The following is a 17096-nucleotide window of genomic DNA, read 5'->3' as shown; positions in this document are numbered from 1 at the left end:
GCCTAAGGACCAATTAAAGGATGCCCACGGGTAACAAAATGCAACCGCCCGCTCGAGCACTGCAGTCACAGGGAATCTGCCCAGGGGCCGCAGAAAAGGACAGCTGCTTGCGGCCTGTGGGTTCCCCGCCCATGCTTTAAGTAGTGTTATATGTGCAAGTAGGACAGATTTAAAAATGGGTTATTTTAGCATAAATTACTAAATATATGGGTACATTAGACCACATTCTGATTTTGGGAATAACCCTTTAACATATAAACAATATGAAGTATGTGGAACTCCAACTGTTGTAAGGATTTATTAACAAATATGTAGAGAACTGTGAACCTATTCAGATAAAGCAATAAAAGAAACAAATTATGTGGGGGATAGATATTTGACTTAGTGTGATTTTCTTTTTTCATATCAGAGATCAAAATGCAAAGCAAGCAGAACATATTACAAGTTTGGAATTGAAAGTTGCCCAGCTGCAAAGTGACCTGCGAAATTGTAAGAAAACTTATAAAGACAAGGTAAGAAAGTAATCACACAGAGGCTCTGTAAAAAGATGACTGCAAAAATAAAATTCGGAAAATCCTGGTACATTGGGTAGCCTAAGGGACTCATTACAAGGACAGCTAGATCGTTGATTGCATTTATTTTTGTTTGCTCCTGGGAAACCTGTGTAATACCTATTAAAATTAAAGGGGTCGTCCCCTTTCAACTATTTGAAACATTGTGTTTGCCGTAATAAAAATGTCAAAATCTGTTAGTAGTCAACCTCTCGTGTCCATTGCTTTTGCTTCCTCCTCTTTTGCTGGGATGTAGCAGTGATGTCATGTCTACAGCACTTCATTCTGTCATACGCTTAGCAACTCATGATGTCTACATCAGCAGCCTATACACAATCATCAAGTAACAACGGACACACAGCAGTGGAGTTTGGGAGGTTAAATACTAGCTGGTTTTGTTATTTTCACCACAGCAAGCACACAATTTTACAAAATGTTGAAAGTGGAAAACACCTTTAAGAAGAATTTGTTGGCAATGTCTTACACTGTAGTACATAGAAATCTTTGAAACCGAACGTTTTCAAGACATGTGCATGCATCTTTCCTAATGTTCGGCATTATGTGGAAAACTAGAATGCAGTTAGTGAGATGTTCTCTGTATACTGTATGTATATACACTGCTCAAAAAAATAAAGATAACACTTAAACAACAGACTATAACTCCAAGCAAATCAAACTTCTGTGAAATCAAACTGCCCACTTAGGAAGCAACACTGATTGACAATCAATTTCACATGCTGTTGTGCAAATGGAATAGACAACAGATGGAAATTATTGGCAATTATCAAGACAACCTCAATAAAGGAGTGGTTCTGCAGGTGGGGACCACAGACCACATCTCAGTACCAATGCTTTCTGGCTGATGTTTTGGTCACTTTTGAATGTTGGTTGTTTTTTCACACTCATGGTAGCATGAGACGGACTCTACAACCCACTCAAGTGGCTCAGGTATTGCAGATCATCCAGAATGGCACATCAATGCAAGCTGTGGCAAGAAGGTTTGCTGTGTCAGCGTAGTGTCCAGAGGCTGGAGGCGCTACCAGGAGACAGGCCAGTACACCAGGAGATGTGGAGGGGGCCGTAGGAGGGCAACAACCCAGCAGCAGGACCGCTACCTCATCCTTTGTGCAAGGAGGAACAGGAGGAGCATTGCCAGAGCCCTGCAAAATGACCTCCAGCAGGCCACAAATGTGCATGTGTCTGCACTAACGGTTAGAAACCGACTCCATGAGGATGGTCTGAGTGCCCGATGTCCACAGATGGGGGTTGTGCTCACAGCCCAACACCGTGTAGAACGATTGGCATTTGCCAGCGAACACAGTGTTTGGCAGATTTGACATTGACGCCCTGTGCTCTTCACACATGAAAGCAGGTTCATACTGAGCACTTGTGATAGACATGACAGAGTCTGGAGACACCGCAGAGAATGTTCTGCTGCCTGCAACATTCTCCAGCATGACTGGTTTGGCAGTGGGTCAGTAATGGTATGAGGAGTAGAGTTGAGCGAAACGGGTCGAAAAAATTCAAAAGTCGCCAACTTTCGCCAAAGTCTGGTTTCATGAAACGAAACCCGATCTTAGCGTGAGGTCGGCCACGAGGTCGGCGACCATCACACCAAAGTTGCGCTTCAAAAGATGCTTTAGCGCCCTGTTATGATGAGTCACCGAAGGAGGAAAAAACAAAATACCAGCTAAGTCCAGAAAAACCAAAGAGGTTGGCAGCTATCGGATTTCAGACCCCTGAACCTATCCACCACAACTAGCAGTAGCCGTGGGGGGTTCCTACAGTGCCCTAGACCCCTCAATCACAGCCGGAGAACTATATAGCCTAAAGACAGAAAGGGGAAAAACTAAACTGCCCCAGAGCAGACCCCAAAGCAATAGGCAGCCCCCAACATATAATAACGGTGAAGCAAGATGAAAACACTAACACAGATAGAAAGATAGGTTGAGCAAATGATGGGGCCCAAGCTAACTACATAGGACAGGATAGGAAAGCTGCTGTCTGCCATCCGCAAAAACCCTATCAAAATGAGCCAACCGACTGATAGGAAAAACAGGCCCTGAAGTCGCTAGGCTTCAAAAGACTATATCAGCACTCAGGTATATTCTGAAGACAGAGCAAAATATCAACAGATCAGAGACAAAAATGGAATCCAGCTCACCCCCGGCCGGGGATGGCAGAACTCCCAAAAAACAAGGCAAAACAAAAACAAAACTGAAGAGTACAAAGAAGAGCAGAAAAACTTAGCTTTGAGATGCAGGAATCAGACTGGTCTCCAGGAATCCAGCAGGAAAATCACCAGCCAGGAAGAAGGGCGTCGGCAGCCTTATATCCAGTCGTCAATTCCAGCCACCCAGTCATCATCCAGCTGCCCAGGTGTTTGATAATCAGTCTCACTACCTTCTTTCACTAGAGGAGGGAGTTCATCAGACCTCAATGGTGAGGGGAAAAATGAACTCACAACAGTACCTCCCCCTTGAGGAGGGGTCACCGAACCCTCATCCATGCCACCAGGGCGATCCGGGTGAGCCCGATGAAAGGCACGCACCAATCTTTCGGCATGAATATCAGAGGCAGAGACCCAGGAATATCCTCCTGACCATAACCCTTCCACTTAACCAAATACTGGAGTCTCCGTCTAGCCAGACGGGAATCCAGTATCTTCTCTACCTCATATTCCATGTTACCTTCAACCAATATAGGGTCCGGAGGTGCCACCCCAGGAACTACTGGTTCAACAAACCTCTTCAACAAGGACTTATGAAACACATTATGGATTTTAAATGTGACAGGAAGAGCCAGCCGAAAAGAGACCGGATTAATGATCTCCAAAATCTTGTAAGGCCCAATAAATCTAGGCTTAAACTTAGGAGAAGCTACCTTCATAGCGATATTTTTTGATGATAACCAAACCATATCACCCACCTTAAACTGGGGACCAATGGTCCTATGTCGGTTGGAAAACCGCTGGGCCTTTTCCTGGGAGAGAGATAACTTATCCACCACTTGGTCCCAGATCTGGTGCATTCTCTCCACCACAGTGTCAACACCTGGGCAGGCAGAAGGCTCCACCTGCCCTGAAGAAAATCGAGGATGAAACCCAAAGTTACAAAAAAAAGGTGACATCAAAGTGGCAGAAGTAGCTCTATTATTTAAAGCAAATTCGGCCAAGGGCAAAAATGAAACCCAATCATCCTGATCAGCGGAAATAAAACATCTCAAATACGACTCCAAGGTCTGGTTTGTTCTCTCCGTCTGCCCATTGGTCTGAGGGTGAAACGCAGAAGAGAAGGACAACTGAATTCCCAGCTTGGAACAGAACGTCCTCCAAAATTTGGACACAAACTGAACTCCCCTGTCAGATACAATGTTCTCAGGAATCCCGTGCAAGCGAACCACCTGTTGCAAAAACAGGGGCACCAACTCAGAAGAAGATGGCAACTTAGGGAGTGGTACAAGATGAACCATCTTAGAGAACCTATCACAAATCACCTAAATAACAGTCATTCTCTGAGAGACAGGCATATCAGAGATGAAATCCATTGAAATATGGGTCCATGGCCTCTTGGGGACCGGCAAAGGCATCAACAAGCCACTAGAGCGAGAACAAGGTTTAGACCAGGAGCAAGTCCCACAGGACTGCACAAAATTCCTGATATCACGAGACAAGGCAGGCCACCAAAAAGACCGACGCACCAGATCTCTAGTACCAAAAATACCTGGATGACCAGCCAATGCAGAGTAATGAACTTCAGACATCACTCTCTTCTTCCACTGGTCAGGAACATACAACTTTCCACTGGAACAATGCTCAGGTTTGTCCTCCTGGAACTCTTCCAGAGCACGTCTCAAATTGGGCGAGATGGCAGAAAGAACTACCCCTTCGCCTAAGATGGTAGCAGGCTTGGTCACCACAGGAGAATCAGCAAAGAAGCTCCTAGAAAGAGTGTCAGCCTTGACATTCTTAGTGCCAGGAAGAAAAGAGACCACAAAATCAAAACGTGTAAAAAACAAGGCCCATCTAGCCTGTCTAGGGTTCAAGCGTTTGGCCGACTCCAGGTAAATCAAATTCTTGTGGTCAGTGAGGACCACGACTTGATGTTTAGCTCCCTCCAACCAATGTCTCCACTCCTCAAATGCCCATTTCATGGCCAACAGTTCCCGATTCCCCACATCATAGTTACGTTCAGATGGGGAGAACTTTCGGGAAAAGAAAGCACAGGGATTCATTTTAGATGTTACAGGATCCTTTTGGGACAAAACAGCTCCTGCACCAATCTCAGAAGCGTCCACCTCTACCTGGAACGGGAGTGAGACATCAGGTTGCCGCAAAACCGGGGCAGAAGTGAATCTTCGCTTCAGCTCCTGAAAGGAAGAAACAGCCTCCGGAGACCAATTCAACACATCAGCACCCTTCTTAGTCAGATCAGTCAATGGCTTGGCAATACTAGAAAATTTTGCTATAAATTTTCGATAAAAATTAGCAAAACCCAAAAACTTCTGAAGGGCCTTCAAAGAAGTGGGCTGAACAAAATCATAAATGGCCTGTACCTTGGCCGGATCCATTTCAATAGTTGACGGAGACAAAATAAATCCCAAAAATGAAATCCTCTGTACCCCAAAAAGGCATTTCGATCCTTTGACATACAGGGAATTCTCCCTCAAGATCCGGAACACCGTCCGAACATGTTCCACATGAGAATCCCAATCCTTGGAGAAGATCAAAATATCATCCAGATAGATAATCAAAAATTTATCCACAAAGTCTCAGAAAATGTCATTCATGAAGCACTGGAAGACAGAAGGGGCATTAGTGAGCCCAAAAGGCATCACCAGGTACTCAAAATGTCCCTCTGGAGTATTAAACGCCGTCTTCCATTCATCCCCATGCTTAATGCGGATAAGATTATACGCCCCCCTGAGGTCAAGCTTGGTAAACCAGCAAGCACCTTTAACTCTGGAGAAAAGATCCGAAATCAGGGGTAACGGATACTGATATTTAATAGTAATTTTGTTGAGGGCACGATAATCAATACAAGGCCTTAATGAACCATCCTTTTTGGCCACGAAAAAAAACCCAGCACCTAATGGTGAAGAGGATGGTCTAATATGACCCTTCTCCAACGCCTCCTTAATATAGGATCGCATAGTCTCGTGCTCGGGTACAGATAAATTGAAGAGCCGACCTTTGGGAAATTTACACCCCGGGCTCAGTTCAATTGCACAGTCAAACTCCTATGAGGAGGCAAAGACGCAGACTCATTCTCACTAAATACATCATAAAAGTCCACCAAATAGTCAGGAACATCATGCGACTGAGGAGAGGTGGAAAAAAACGGAGCCTCACTAAGGGCACACCGACAACCCCAACTCACCACAGACACAGATTTCCAGTCCAAAACTGGATTATGAATTTGCAACCAGGGAAACCCCAGAACAATGGTATCATGCAAATTATGCAACACCAAAAATCTGCAATTTTCTTGATGGTTTGGGGCAACCTGCATTACCACCTGGGTCCAAAACTAAGGTTTATTTTTCGCCAAAGGAGTAGCATCAATCCCCCTTAAAGGGATAGGCATCCACAGAGGAGTCATAGGAAATCCACAACGTTTAGCAAAATCCAAGTCCATTAGGTTCAGGGCTGCTCCCGAATCCACAAAAGCCTTGGCGGAAAATGTGGACAGAGAGCAGATCAGAGTAATTGGCAGAAGAAACTTAGGTTGAACACCACCCACAGAAAACGTGTGTGCAAAACGTTTCTCTCGTTTAGGACAGACAGAAATAATATGTGAGGCATCTCCACAAAAAAAACACAGCTTATTACGCTTTCTGAACTCCTGACGTTGCTCCCTGGACAAAACTCTATCACATTGCATAGGTTCAGACACTTGTTCAACAGGTGGCAACACCTCTCGTGCAGTCCTGCGTTCACGTAAACGCCGATCAACCTGAATGGCTAATGACATAGAATCATCCAGACCAGAGGGAACAGGAAATCCCACCATAGTATCTTTTATGGCTTCTGACAAACCCTTCCGAAAGAGAGCTGCCAAGGCATTATCATTCCAGGCAGTAAGGACCGCCCACTTTCGGAATTTTTGACAGTACAATTCTGCAGAATCTCGACTGGCTCAATGCCAACAGGGTCTTTTCAGCCTGATCAATAGCATTAGGTTCGTCATACAACAACCCCAAGGCTTGAAAAAATGCGTTCACATTAGTCAGACTAGGATCATCAGGTTTCAAAGAAAACGCCCAATCCTGGGGATCACCACGCAGCAAAGAAATGACAATTTTAACCTGCTGCGCGGAGCTCCCTGACGAGTTAGGCTTCAAGGCAAAAAATAATTTACAATTATTTTTGAAAATCAAAAATTTAGACCCATCCCCAAAAAACACATCAGGAGTAGAGATCTTTGGTTCAGCAGCATGTGAATGAGCAAGGTAGGCGGAAATTCCCCGCACTTCCGCAGCGAGCTGTTCCACACGATCAGACAATTGCTTTATCTCCATTGAGAAAAAAAAAAATTCCCCCTACAACCTCAGAGATATAGAGGAAAAAATATACACACTTTTTTTTTTTTTTTTTTTTTACAATTCTTTCCTGCTATTGAGTACCCTAGGATCTGCGGTATGGCTGGTGATTCTGTTATGAATGAGTCACCGTGGGAGGCAAAAACAGAAATGCTAGCTAAGTCCAGAAAACCAAAGAAGTTGGCAGCTATTGGATTGCAGACCCCTGAACCTATCAACAACAACTAGCAGTAGCCGTGGGGGGTTCCTACGATGCCCTAGACCCCTCGATCACAGTCGGAGAACTGCCTAGCCTAAAGACAGAAAGGGAAATCTAAACTGCCCCAGAGCAGACCCCAAAGCAATAGGCAGCCCCCAACATATAATGACGGTGAAGCAAGATGAAAAAACACTAACACAGATAGAAAGATAGACTGAGCAAATTATGGGGCCCAAGCTAACTAGCTAGGACAGGATAGGAAAGCTGCTGTCTGCAATCCATGAAAAACCCTATCAAAATAAGAGCCAACAGACTGACAGGGAAAAAGGCCCTGAAGACGCTAGGCTTCAAAAAGACTATGTCAGTACTCAGGTATTTTCTGAAGACAGAGCAAACCGACAAAAAAGGAATTGAGCTCACCCCAGCAGGGAATGGCAGAATCCAGAAAAGCAAGGCAAACTAAAACCAAAACACAAATGCAAAAAGGCAAAGCAGAAAACTTAGCTTTTGAGGAGCAGGAATCAGACTGGTCTCCTAGAATTCCACAGAGAAATCACCAGCGAGGCAGAAGGGCGTCAGCTGCCTTATATCCAGTCAGAGATCCCCGTCGCCCAGTCATCCTCTCCCAGCTCAGGTGCTTGGTAATCAGCCTCACTACCTTCCTTCACCAGAAGAGGGAGTTCATCAGACCTCAATGGTGAAGGGGAAAATGAACTCATAACAGGACACGGCAGACCAAGCCAGGAAGCACAACAATAATCAGGCACCTCCCCTAGGGGGAGGTCGTCTGATATAGCACATGACTACTACTGGTTCCGGGTCAGGTCCTCCATTACCATAGAGAGGACGAGCCCTATACAGCACTTGGCAGGAGCGCGCAAGCGCAAACGTGACATGTAGGATAAGACCCGGGGACGAGAGCTGCGCGTGCGCACCCGACGGGACCCCCGGAGTGACCACGGCTCCGGAAGAGATGACGTCGGGACCGAGGTCCCGCCCCCAGGTGAGCACGGCATGACAGTACCCCCCCTTTACGCCCCCTCTTTCTAAAACTGGAGAGGAACTTAGACAAAATCTGGGGTGCGTGGATATTCTCCCTGGGTTCCCATGACCTCTCCTCGGGGCCAAAACCCTTCCAATCGACCAAGAACATGGTTCTCCCTCTTACCTTCTTCATGGCCAAAATGTCATTCACCACAAACTCATCCCCCAAGCCAACAGGCTGGGGTGTGTGGCCTGGAGAAGGATGAAATCAGTTAAGAACCACAGGTTTTAGGAGAGACACATGGAAGGAATTGGGAATACGGAGTGAAGGAGGCAGCTTCAATTTGTAAGCAACATCATTAATCCGCCTGAGGACCTCAAAAGGACCAATGTAACGGGGACCCAGTTTGTAAGATGGTACCTTAAGGCGGACGTATTTGGTGGAGAGCCACACCTTGTCACCAGGGAGAAATGGAGGAACGTCCAGGCGCCTCTTGTCAGCGTGTAATTTCATTCTGTCCCGTGCTTTCTCGAGAGCGGTTTTGGTCTCCTGCCATACCCTGGAGAGCTCCACAGACTGAGAATCAGCAGCAGGTACCCCCGAGACAGGAAGTACCGGTAGAGGCACATTGGGATGCTGTCCAAAGACGATGAAGAGAGGAGACTTGGTAGACCATTCACTGGAGTGATTATTGTAGGCGAGCTCAGCCCAAGAAAGTAGACCGACCCAGTCATTCTGATGAGCATTAGAAAAATGCCGGAGGTAGGATGTAAGGATCTGGTTGCTACTTTCCACCTGCCCATTGGTTTTGTGGTGATAGGCGGAAGAGAAATCCAATGACACTTTCATGAGTCCGCATAGAGCTCTCCAGAATCGGGACGTGAGTTGGACCTCTCTGTGTGACACGATGTGCTGGGGGAAGCCGTGAATCCTGAAGATATGGGAAATGAAGATCTTCGCCAAGTCAGGAGCAGAGGGTAGTTCGGGAAGAGGAATGAAGTGGGCCATCTTTGAAAATCGGTCTACAACCACCAAGACCACAGTACAACCGGAAGAACAAGGCAGATCAGTAATGAAATCCATGGCTATGTGCTGCCATGGAGCCGACGGAACGGGAAGCGGGAACAGAAGACCGGAGGGTGGTTGCCTGGGTATCTTGTTCTGGGCACAGGACAGGCAAGATGCTGCAAAGTCTTTAACATCCTGGGAGAATGAAGGCCACCAATAATGGCGAGAGATTAAGTCCAAAGTCTTTTTGACACCAACGTGGCCGGCAATCTTGGACGAATGTCCCCAATTTAGCACTTGTTTTCAGTTATTCTCAGCCACAAAGGTTCTTCCCGGAGGTAACGTGGTTAACTTGACAGGAGCCACAGTAATTACTTTGGATATATCAATGATATGAGAGGGTTCTTCCTCTGCATCAGACTCTTGACAACGCATCCTCTCTAACGTTCTTATCGCCGGGCCGAAAATGTAGCTCAAAGTCAAGGCGGGCGAAGAATAGGGACCACCTGGCTTGCCGAGGATTGAGCCTCTGTGCGGACTGGATGTACGCCAGGTTCTTATGGTCCGTGAAGATCTTGAATGGATGTATGGCATCTTCCAGTAAGTACCTCCACTCCTCCAAGGCCAACTTAATGGCCAATAGCTCTTTGTCGCCAATGGAGTAGTTCTGCTCAGTGGAGGAAAATACTTTAGAAAAGAAGCCACAGGTGACAAAACGTCCAGAAGAGGATTTCTGAAGAAGGACTGCGCCAGCCCCAGTAGAGGATGCGTCCACCTCGAAAGTGAAAGTTCTACTAACCTCTGGTCGGTGAAGCGCCGGAGCAGCGGCGAAGGCTTGTTTCAATGACTGGAAGGCCTCTTCAGCCTCAGAGGGCCAAGCCTTTGGGTTAGCTCCCTTGCAGATAAGGGACGAGATGGGGCGAACCAACGAGGAGAAATGAGGAACGAACTGTCAGTAGTAGTTCGCAAAACCAAGGAAGCGTTGGATTGCCTTCACCCCATGGGGCTATGGCCAATCGAGGACGGCAGACACCTTTGCCGGATCCATGCGTAGACCTGATTCTGAGATAATGTACCCCAAGAATGGCAGGGACGTTTGCTCGAAGGCACATTTCTCGAGTTTGGCATAAAGGCGGTTCTCCCTTAGGCGCTGGAGGACTTGACGCACGTTCTTTCTGTGGGCGGAGAGGTCTGGAGAAAAAATGAGGATGTCATCCAGATAGACTACCACGCAGGAGTACAGCATATCCCAGAAGACGTCATTCACGAACTCCTGGAACACTGCTGGGGCATTGCAGAGGCCGAAGGGCATGACCAAGTACTCATAGTGACCGTCTCTGGTGTTAAAGGCGGTCTTCCACTCATCCCCGGAACGAATGCGGATCAAGTTGTAGGCCCCACAAAGATCCAGTTTGGTGAAAATTCGAGCTCCTCTAAGTCGGTCAAAGAGCTCCGGGATCAATGGCAATGGGTACTTGTTCTTGACCGTGATATCGTTCAGGCCTCGGTAGTCTATGCAAGGACGGAGGGAGCCGTCCTTCTTTTTTACAAAGAAAAATCCTGCTCCCGCGGGCGAGGAGGACTTACAGATAAAACCTCTTGCAAGGTTCTCCTGGATATAGTCAGACATAGCTTGGGTCTCAGCAGGGGATAGCGGGTACAGTGGGGCAAAAAAGTATTTAGTCAGTCAGCAATAGCGCAAGTTCCACCACTTAAAAAGATGAGAGGCGTCTGTAATTTACATCATAGGTAGACCTCAACTATGGAAGACAAACTGATAAAAAAAAATCCAGAAAATCACATTGTCTGTTTTTTTTTCATTTTATTTGCATATTATGGTGGAAAATAAGTATTTGGTCAGAAACAAAATTTAATCTCAATACTTTGTGATATATCCTTTGTTGGCAATGACAGAGGTCAAACGTTTTCTGTAAGTCTTCACAAGGTTGCCACACACTGTTGTTGGTATGTTGGCCCATTCCTCCATGCAGATCTCCTCTAGAGCAGTGATGTTTTTGGCTTTTCGCTTGGCAACACGGACTTTCAACTCCCTCCAAAGGTTTTCTATAGGGTTGAGATCTGGAGACTGGCTAGGCCACTCCAGGACCTTGAAATGCTTCTTACGAAGCCACTCCTTCATTGCCCTGGCAGTGTGCTTTCGATCATTGTCATGTTGAAAGACCCAGCCACGTTTCATCATCAATGCCCTTGCTGATGGAAGGAGGTTTGCACTCAAAATCTCACGATACATGGCCCCATTCATTCTTTCATGTACCCGGATCAGTCGTCCTGGCCCCTTTGCAGAGAAACAGCCCCAAAGCATGATGTTTCCACCACCATGCTTTACAGTAGGTATGGTGTTTGATGGATGCAACTCAGTATTCTTTTTCCTCCAAACACGACAAGTTGTGTTTCTACCAAACAGTTCCAGTTTGGTTTCATCAGACCATAGGACATTCTCCCAAAACTCCTCTGGATCATCCAATTGCTCTCTAGCAAACTTCAGACGGGCCCGGACATGTACAGGGTTAAGCAGTGGGACACGTCTGGCACTGCAGGATCTGAGTCCATGGTGGCGTAGTGTGTTACTTATGGTAGGCCTTGTTACATTGGTCCCAGCTCTCTGCAGTTCATTCACTAGGTCCCCCCGCGTGGTTCTGGGATTTTTGCTCACCGTTCTTGTGATCATTCTGACCCCACGGGGTGGGATTTTGCGTGGAGCACCAGATCGAGGGAGATTATCAGTGGTCTTGTATGTCTTCCATTTTCTAATTATTGCTCCCACAGTTGATTTCTTCACTCCAAGCTGGTTGGCTATTGCAGATTCAGTCTTCCCAGCCTGGTGCAGGGCTACAATTTTGTTTCTGGTGTCCTTTGACAACTCTTTGGTCTTCACCATAGTGGAGATTGGAGTCAGACTGTTTGAGGGTGTGCACAGGTGTCTTTTTATACTGATAACAAGTTTAAACAGGTGCCATTACTACAGGTAATGAGTGGAGGAAAGAGGAGACTCTTAAAGAAGTTGTTACAGGTCTGTGAGAGCCAGAAATCTTGATTGCTTGTTTCTGACCAAATACTTATTTTCCACCATAATATGCAAATAAAATGAAAAAAAAAACAGACAATGTGATTTTCTGGATTTTTTTTTCTCAGTTTGTCTCCCATAGTTGAGGTCTACCTATGATGTAAATTACAGGCGCCTCTCATCTTTTTAAGTGGTGGAACTTGCACTATTGCTGACTGACTAAATACTTTTTTGCCCCACTGTATATCCTACCCCTGGGTGGCGTAGAACCAGGAATGAGGTCAATCGGACAGTCATATGGCCGATGGAGGGGCAGAGTCTCGGCCTCCTTCTTGTCGAAGACATCTGCAAAGGACCAGTAAGCCGACGGCAGACCTGTAGATGCCGGGGATGGACCGGCAGAGTTCATCGGACGGACGGGCAACAGGCACTTCTCCTGACAGAACGGTCCCCACCGGAGTATCTCGCCCGACCGCCAGTCCAGGGTTGGCTCATGAGTCCGTAGCCAAGGGAGGCCTAGAAGAAGTGTGTAAGACATGGTAGACAAGACGAGGAAGGAGATCTCCAGGTGCAGGGCTCCGATCTGCAGCTCGATCTCTTCGGTGGCCCGGGTAACGGTCTCCTGCACGGATGTACCATTGACCGAAACAATCTACCAAGGAGTCTCCAGGGATCTGACAGGAATCCGGTATTTTTTAACCGCCTCGAGTGTGATAAAATTCCCCTCCGCGCCAGAATCCAGAAAAGCCTCCTCAGAATAACGCTTGGCACCGAGATTCAATAATACGGACACGAGCAGGGGAGGAGAGGAATCACGTACACCTAGTGAGGCCTCTCCTATCAACCCTAGGCGGAGAAGTTTCCCGGCTTCTTGGAGCAGGAACGGAGGAGGTGAGAGGAGCTCCTCTCTCTGGTTAATTCACGGGCACGTTCCTGAAACCGCAGGTCAATGCGTGTCGCCAGAGAGATCAGATCCTCTAAAGAGGTGGGAGTATCCCGACCTGCCAGTACGTCTTTGATCCGACCGGACAGGCCACGCCAAAAGATCCCAACGAGAGCCTCGTTGTTCCAACCGAGTTCGGAGGCCAAGGTACGAAAACGGATGGCATACTGTCCTACCGCTAGCGTACCCTGATGGAGGTTAAAGAGGGACTCGGTGATAGAGGCCAGCCGACCCGGCTCGTCGAACACCTTGCGGAAGGTGTCCAAAAAGGTGGAAAGCTGAGAGACGAGTGGGTCATTGCGCTCCCAGAGGGGGTTCACCCATGCTAACGCCTCCCCCTCTAAGTGTGAAACAATAAAGGCAATTTGGGCGCGCTCAGTGGGATAGTGCTGCGGCAAAAGCTCAAAATGTAACCGGCATTGGTTCAGAAATCCTCGACAAAACTTAGGGTCCCCGCTATATCGGGGTGGCTTGCCGAGGCGCGGCATCGGGTGCGGGGCCGAGGACTGGGCAGAAACGGATTGTATGGCCGACAAACGAGACTCCATGGATTTCAAAAAGGCCATAATCCTGGTCTGACTCTCCCGTAGGAACACCAGTTCCTTTTGGATGGAGGTGGTGGTACCAGCGGGGTCCATGGCCTGATTATACTGTGACGACTCCTGGAGTGGACCCTCTGGGTCGTGACACCAACCCTCCCAGGGCGAGCTGACCTAGTGAAGACCACCCCCTATACAGGGAGTGTCAGGGGCAAGCCCCAGGGGGTGAGGCACCACGACTGCTGGCACCAGGTGGCCGGCTCACAGGAGACACGAGTGGGTGAGTGTGTCTGCAGGAACGTGTAAAGCGTGAACACGGGAACACGTGGTATACAGAGACTTCGTTCGTCCAGGTGTGAGTGAAGCAGGATGCGTGCAAGGAGCATGTCAGAGCACTGAGTCAGGCAGCAGGTGTGCCAGGAGGTGTAACAGAGTACAGGAGCAGGGTGTGTGCCAGAGGGCACAACTGAGCATAAGACAGAGTGCAGGATTGGTACGTGTGCCAGGAGGCACAACAGAGTAAGAGACTGAGTACAGGATCAGAGCATGTGCCAGGAGGCACAACTGAGTATGAGACAAAGCACAGGGTCCGAGTGTGTGCCAGGAGGCACAACTGAGTATAAGACAGAGCACGGAATCAGAGTGTGTGCCAGGAGGCACAACTGAGTGTAAGACAGCACGGAATCAGAGTGTGTGCCAGGAGGCACAACTGAGGATGAGACAGAGTACAGGGTAAGAGCGTGTGCCAGGAGGCACAACTGAGTATGAGACAGAGTACAGGGTCAGAGCATGTGCCAGGAGGCACAACAGAGTACGAGACAGAGCACAGGGTCAGAGCGTGTGCCAGGAGGCACAACCAAGTACAAAGCAGAGTGCAGATTCAGAGCGTGTGCCAAGAGGCACAACAGAGTGCAAGGCAGGGGACCTGAATACAGTGCACAGCCAGGCAGGGACATGGCAGACCAAGCCAGGAAGCACAACAATAATCAGGCACCTCCCCTAGGGGGAGGTCGTCTGATATAGCACATGACTACTACTGGTTCCGGGTCAGGTCCTCCATTACCATAGAGAGGACGAGCCCTATACAGCACTGACAGGAGCGCGCAAGCGCAAACGTGAAATGTAGGAGGAGACCCGGGGACGAGAGCTGCGCGTGCGCACCCGACGGGACCCCTGGAGTGACCGCGGCTCCGGAAGAGATGACGTCGGGACAGAGGTCCCACCCCCAGGTGAGCACGGTGTGACAGTTTTTTTTTTTTTTTTTTAGCTTCCTTTCAACTGGCCTTTCATATACTGGTCTGCATTTAGAATTTTTAATAGGGAAATCAACAATCTCTGGCATTGTCCGGTCTACATGCGCCGAAATCTGGTCCAGACTCCATCATGTGGTAATGCCGGAGCCCAAAATGGCAGACTGGTTGTGTATCTCCCGTGGATTTGAGGCCACGTGCCAGTTTCTACAATGTATTGGAGCCCTGGATGGGAAGCACATCCGTGTGCGTAAGCCGCCGAACTCAGGGTCCCAATTCTATAATTGTAAACAATATTTTTCTGTAGTACTGTTGGCTCTGGTCGACACTCACTACAGGTTTATAATTGTAGATATTGGGGCCTATGGAAGAACTGGAGACTCCAGAGTCTTCAATTCTTCCATTATGGGTCGGCGGCTGCGTAATAATGAGCTTGACCTACCACCACCACGTCAGCTTCCAAATCTGGAACCGGTGCCTTATGTTCTTGTAGCAGATGAGGCGTTTCAAGTGACCAGACATGTCGTGAGGCCATATCCATGACGAACCCTTGACCGCCGGCGTTGAATATTTAATTTGTGTCTATCACGTGCTCGGCGACTGGTGGAGTGCGCCTTTGGTATTCTTTCAGCAAAATGGAGGGTCCTACAGTCCGCAATTCAGCTGAGTGAAGCAAATGTCAATGAAGTTATTAAAGCCTGTGTGGTCCTACATAACTTCACAAGAATTCATGACTGCCCCTCACATGATGATACTGAAGTTGAGTCTGCAAATGTGTCTAGGCCTAGGACACATGTAATCCCACCCCGTCGTCCAATTTCCAGACTCAAAGTATGTGATGTGTTCACTACTTATTTTCTAACATCTCAGGGTGCTACTCCCTGGCAAAATGATGCCTTATCTATGTAGTGGTTTGGTTGTGTTGTGTTCTCATAAAGATTTTTTGCTTGCCCTTTTGTGTTTTTTTCTGAGTAATTGTTAGTAGATCTATCTAACACATTACAGAACATGTATGAACAGGACCATGCACACATTGTGAATGTTAACAAGTTTATTACTTGTTTTTTTTTTTGGGAGAGTGCCGAAAGCAAATAACCATATTAATGCCATATGGCATAATGTTTGCAGCACATTAGCAGTTAACATTAAAGACACAAAAAAGAAACATCATGTATAAAACAGACAACCTCAAAAAAAGGCCAAAAGGAAAACCTACAAGTCATGGTAGGTTGGGGGTGGTGAAGGTGGAGGTCCTGTTTGGACATTTGCCCTTGGTTGCTGGGCCACATCTCTGTCCCCCTGTGCGCTGCCAGTTGGCTGTGCCATCTGTTGCATCCTGGCAGGATCTATTTGGGGGTTTGGGTAGGGGTAATTTTGAAATTGGTGGGGGTACTCATAGTAGGGCTGCCCTAATTGCCCATATCCCCCAATATGGCCATGTCTAACATACCCATGTTGGGGCCGCCCTCCAATATTGGGTATGTTAAAGTGGCCATATTGGGCATGTGCGCCCTGGCCCATATATTGGACCTGTGGAGCCACATTGGGGATGTGTGCAGGCTGAGGCGGAGGTGTTGGCATCCGTGGCGGAGGAGGAGGAAGAGGAGGAGGAGGAACAGGTTCCAAGGATGGTTGACTTGTCACATCAAGTCCAACCAGCCTATCAATTTGATTTTCATCTGACAATCTGACAGCTGCCACCTTTCCAGAAACTGAAACACAGTGCGGGGATTATTGGGTGGTGTGCTGGCATCCAAAAGGATTTGGAGAGCCCCTCTGGTACGCAGCCTGTACCCACGGAGAATTGCCCTCAAGTACTGTGCCAGACTGCGCCCATAAGCCTCCTCCCCATCATCATGAGCAGCTGTGGACAAGTAGTCCAAGACACCTCGGTCAACCTGCATCCTTGTTCCCAAAGGTGTTCCTTCTCTCCTGCGCCTGCCTCGTCATGGTAGGGCAGAAGGCTGTGGAGAGGGATCCAGAGGCATGGTGGGGCTGCTACTGTTGCCCTGGTCATCATGCTGTGCTGCCTGGCTACCAGATTCTGGTGGTGGTG

At 47.9% G+C, this 17096-nt stretch overlaps 1 protein-coding gene across 4 annotated transcripts in view; it reads left to right on the top strand.

The window, feature by feature from the left end:
- The window catches only part of CCDC158 (coiled-coil domain containing 158), a 222997-nt gene that overhangs the window by 64056 nt on the left and 141845 nt on the right, over positions 1 to 17096 (top strand). For all 4 annotated transcript variants that reach the window (XM_073541919.1, XM_073541905.1, XM_073541912.1 and 1 more), the window contains one exon: positions 410 to 512. In XM_073541919.1, the coding sequence (XP_073398020.1) occupies positions 410 to 512 (103 nt within the window). The remainder of the gene's footprint in view (positions 1 to 409; positions 513 to 17096) is intronic.

This window comes from Dendrobates tinctorius, unplaced genomic scaffold (genome assembly GCF_039654945.1).
Source record: "Dendrobates tinctorius isolate UK_male_01 unplaced genomic scaffold, ASM3965494v1 ptg000011l, whole genome shotgun sequence".
Lineage (NCBI taxonomy): Eukaryota > Metazoa > Chordata > Amphibia > Anura > Dendrobatidae > Dendrobates > Dendrobates tinctorius.
The sequence above is the reverse complement of the archived record's forward strand: the minus strand, read 5'-3'. Positions and strand labels throughout refer to the sequence as shown.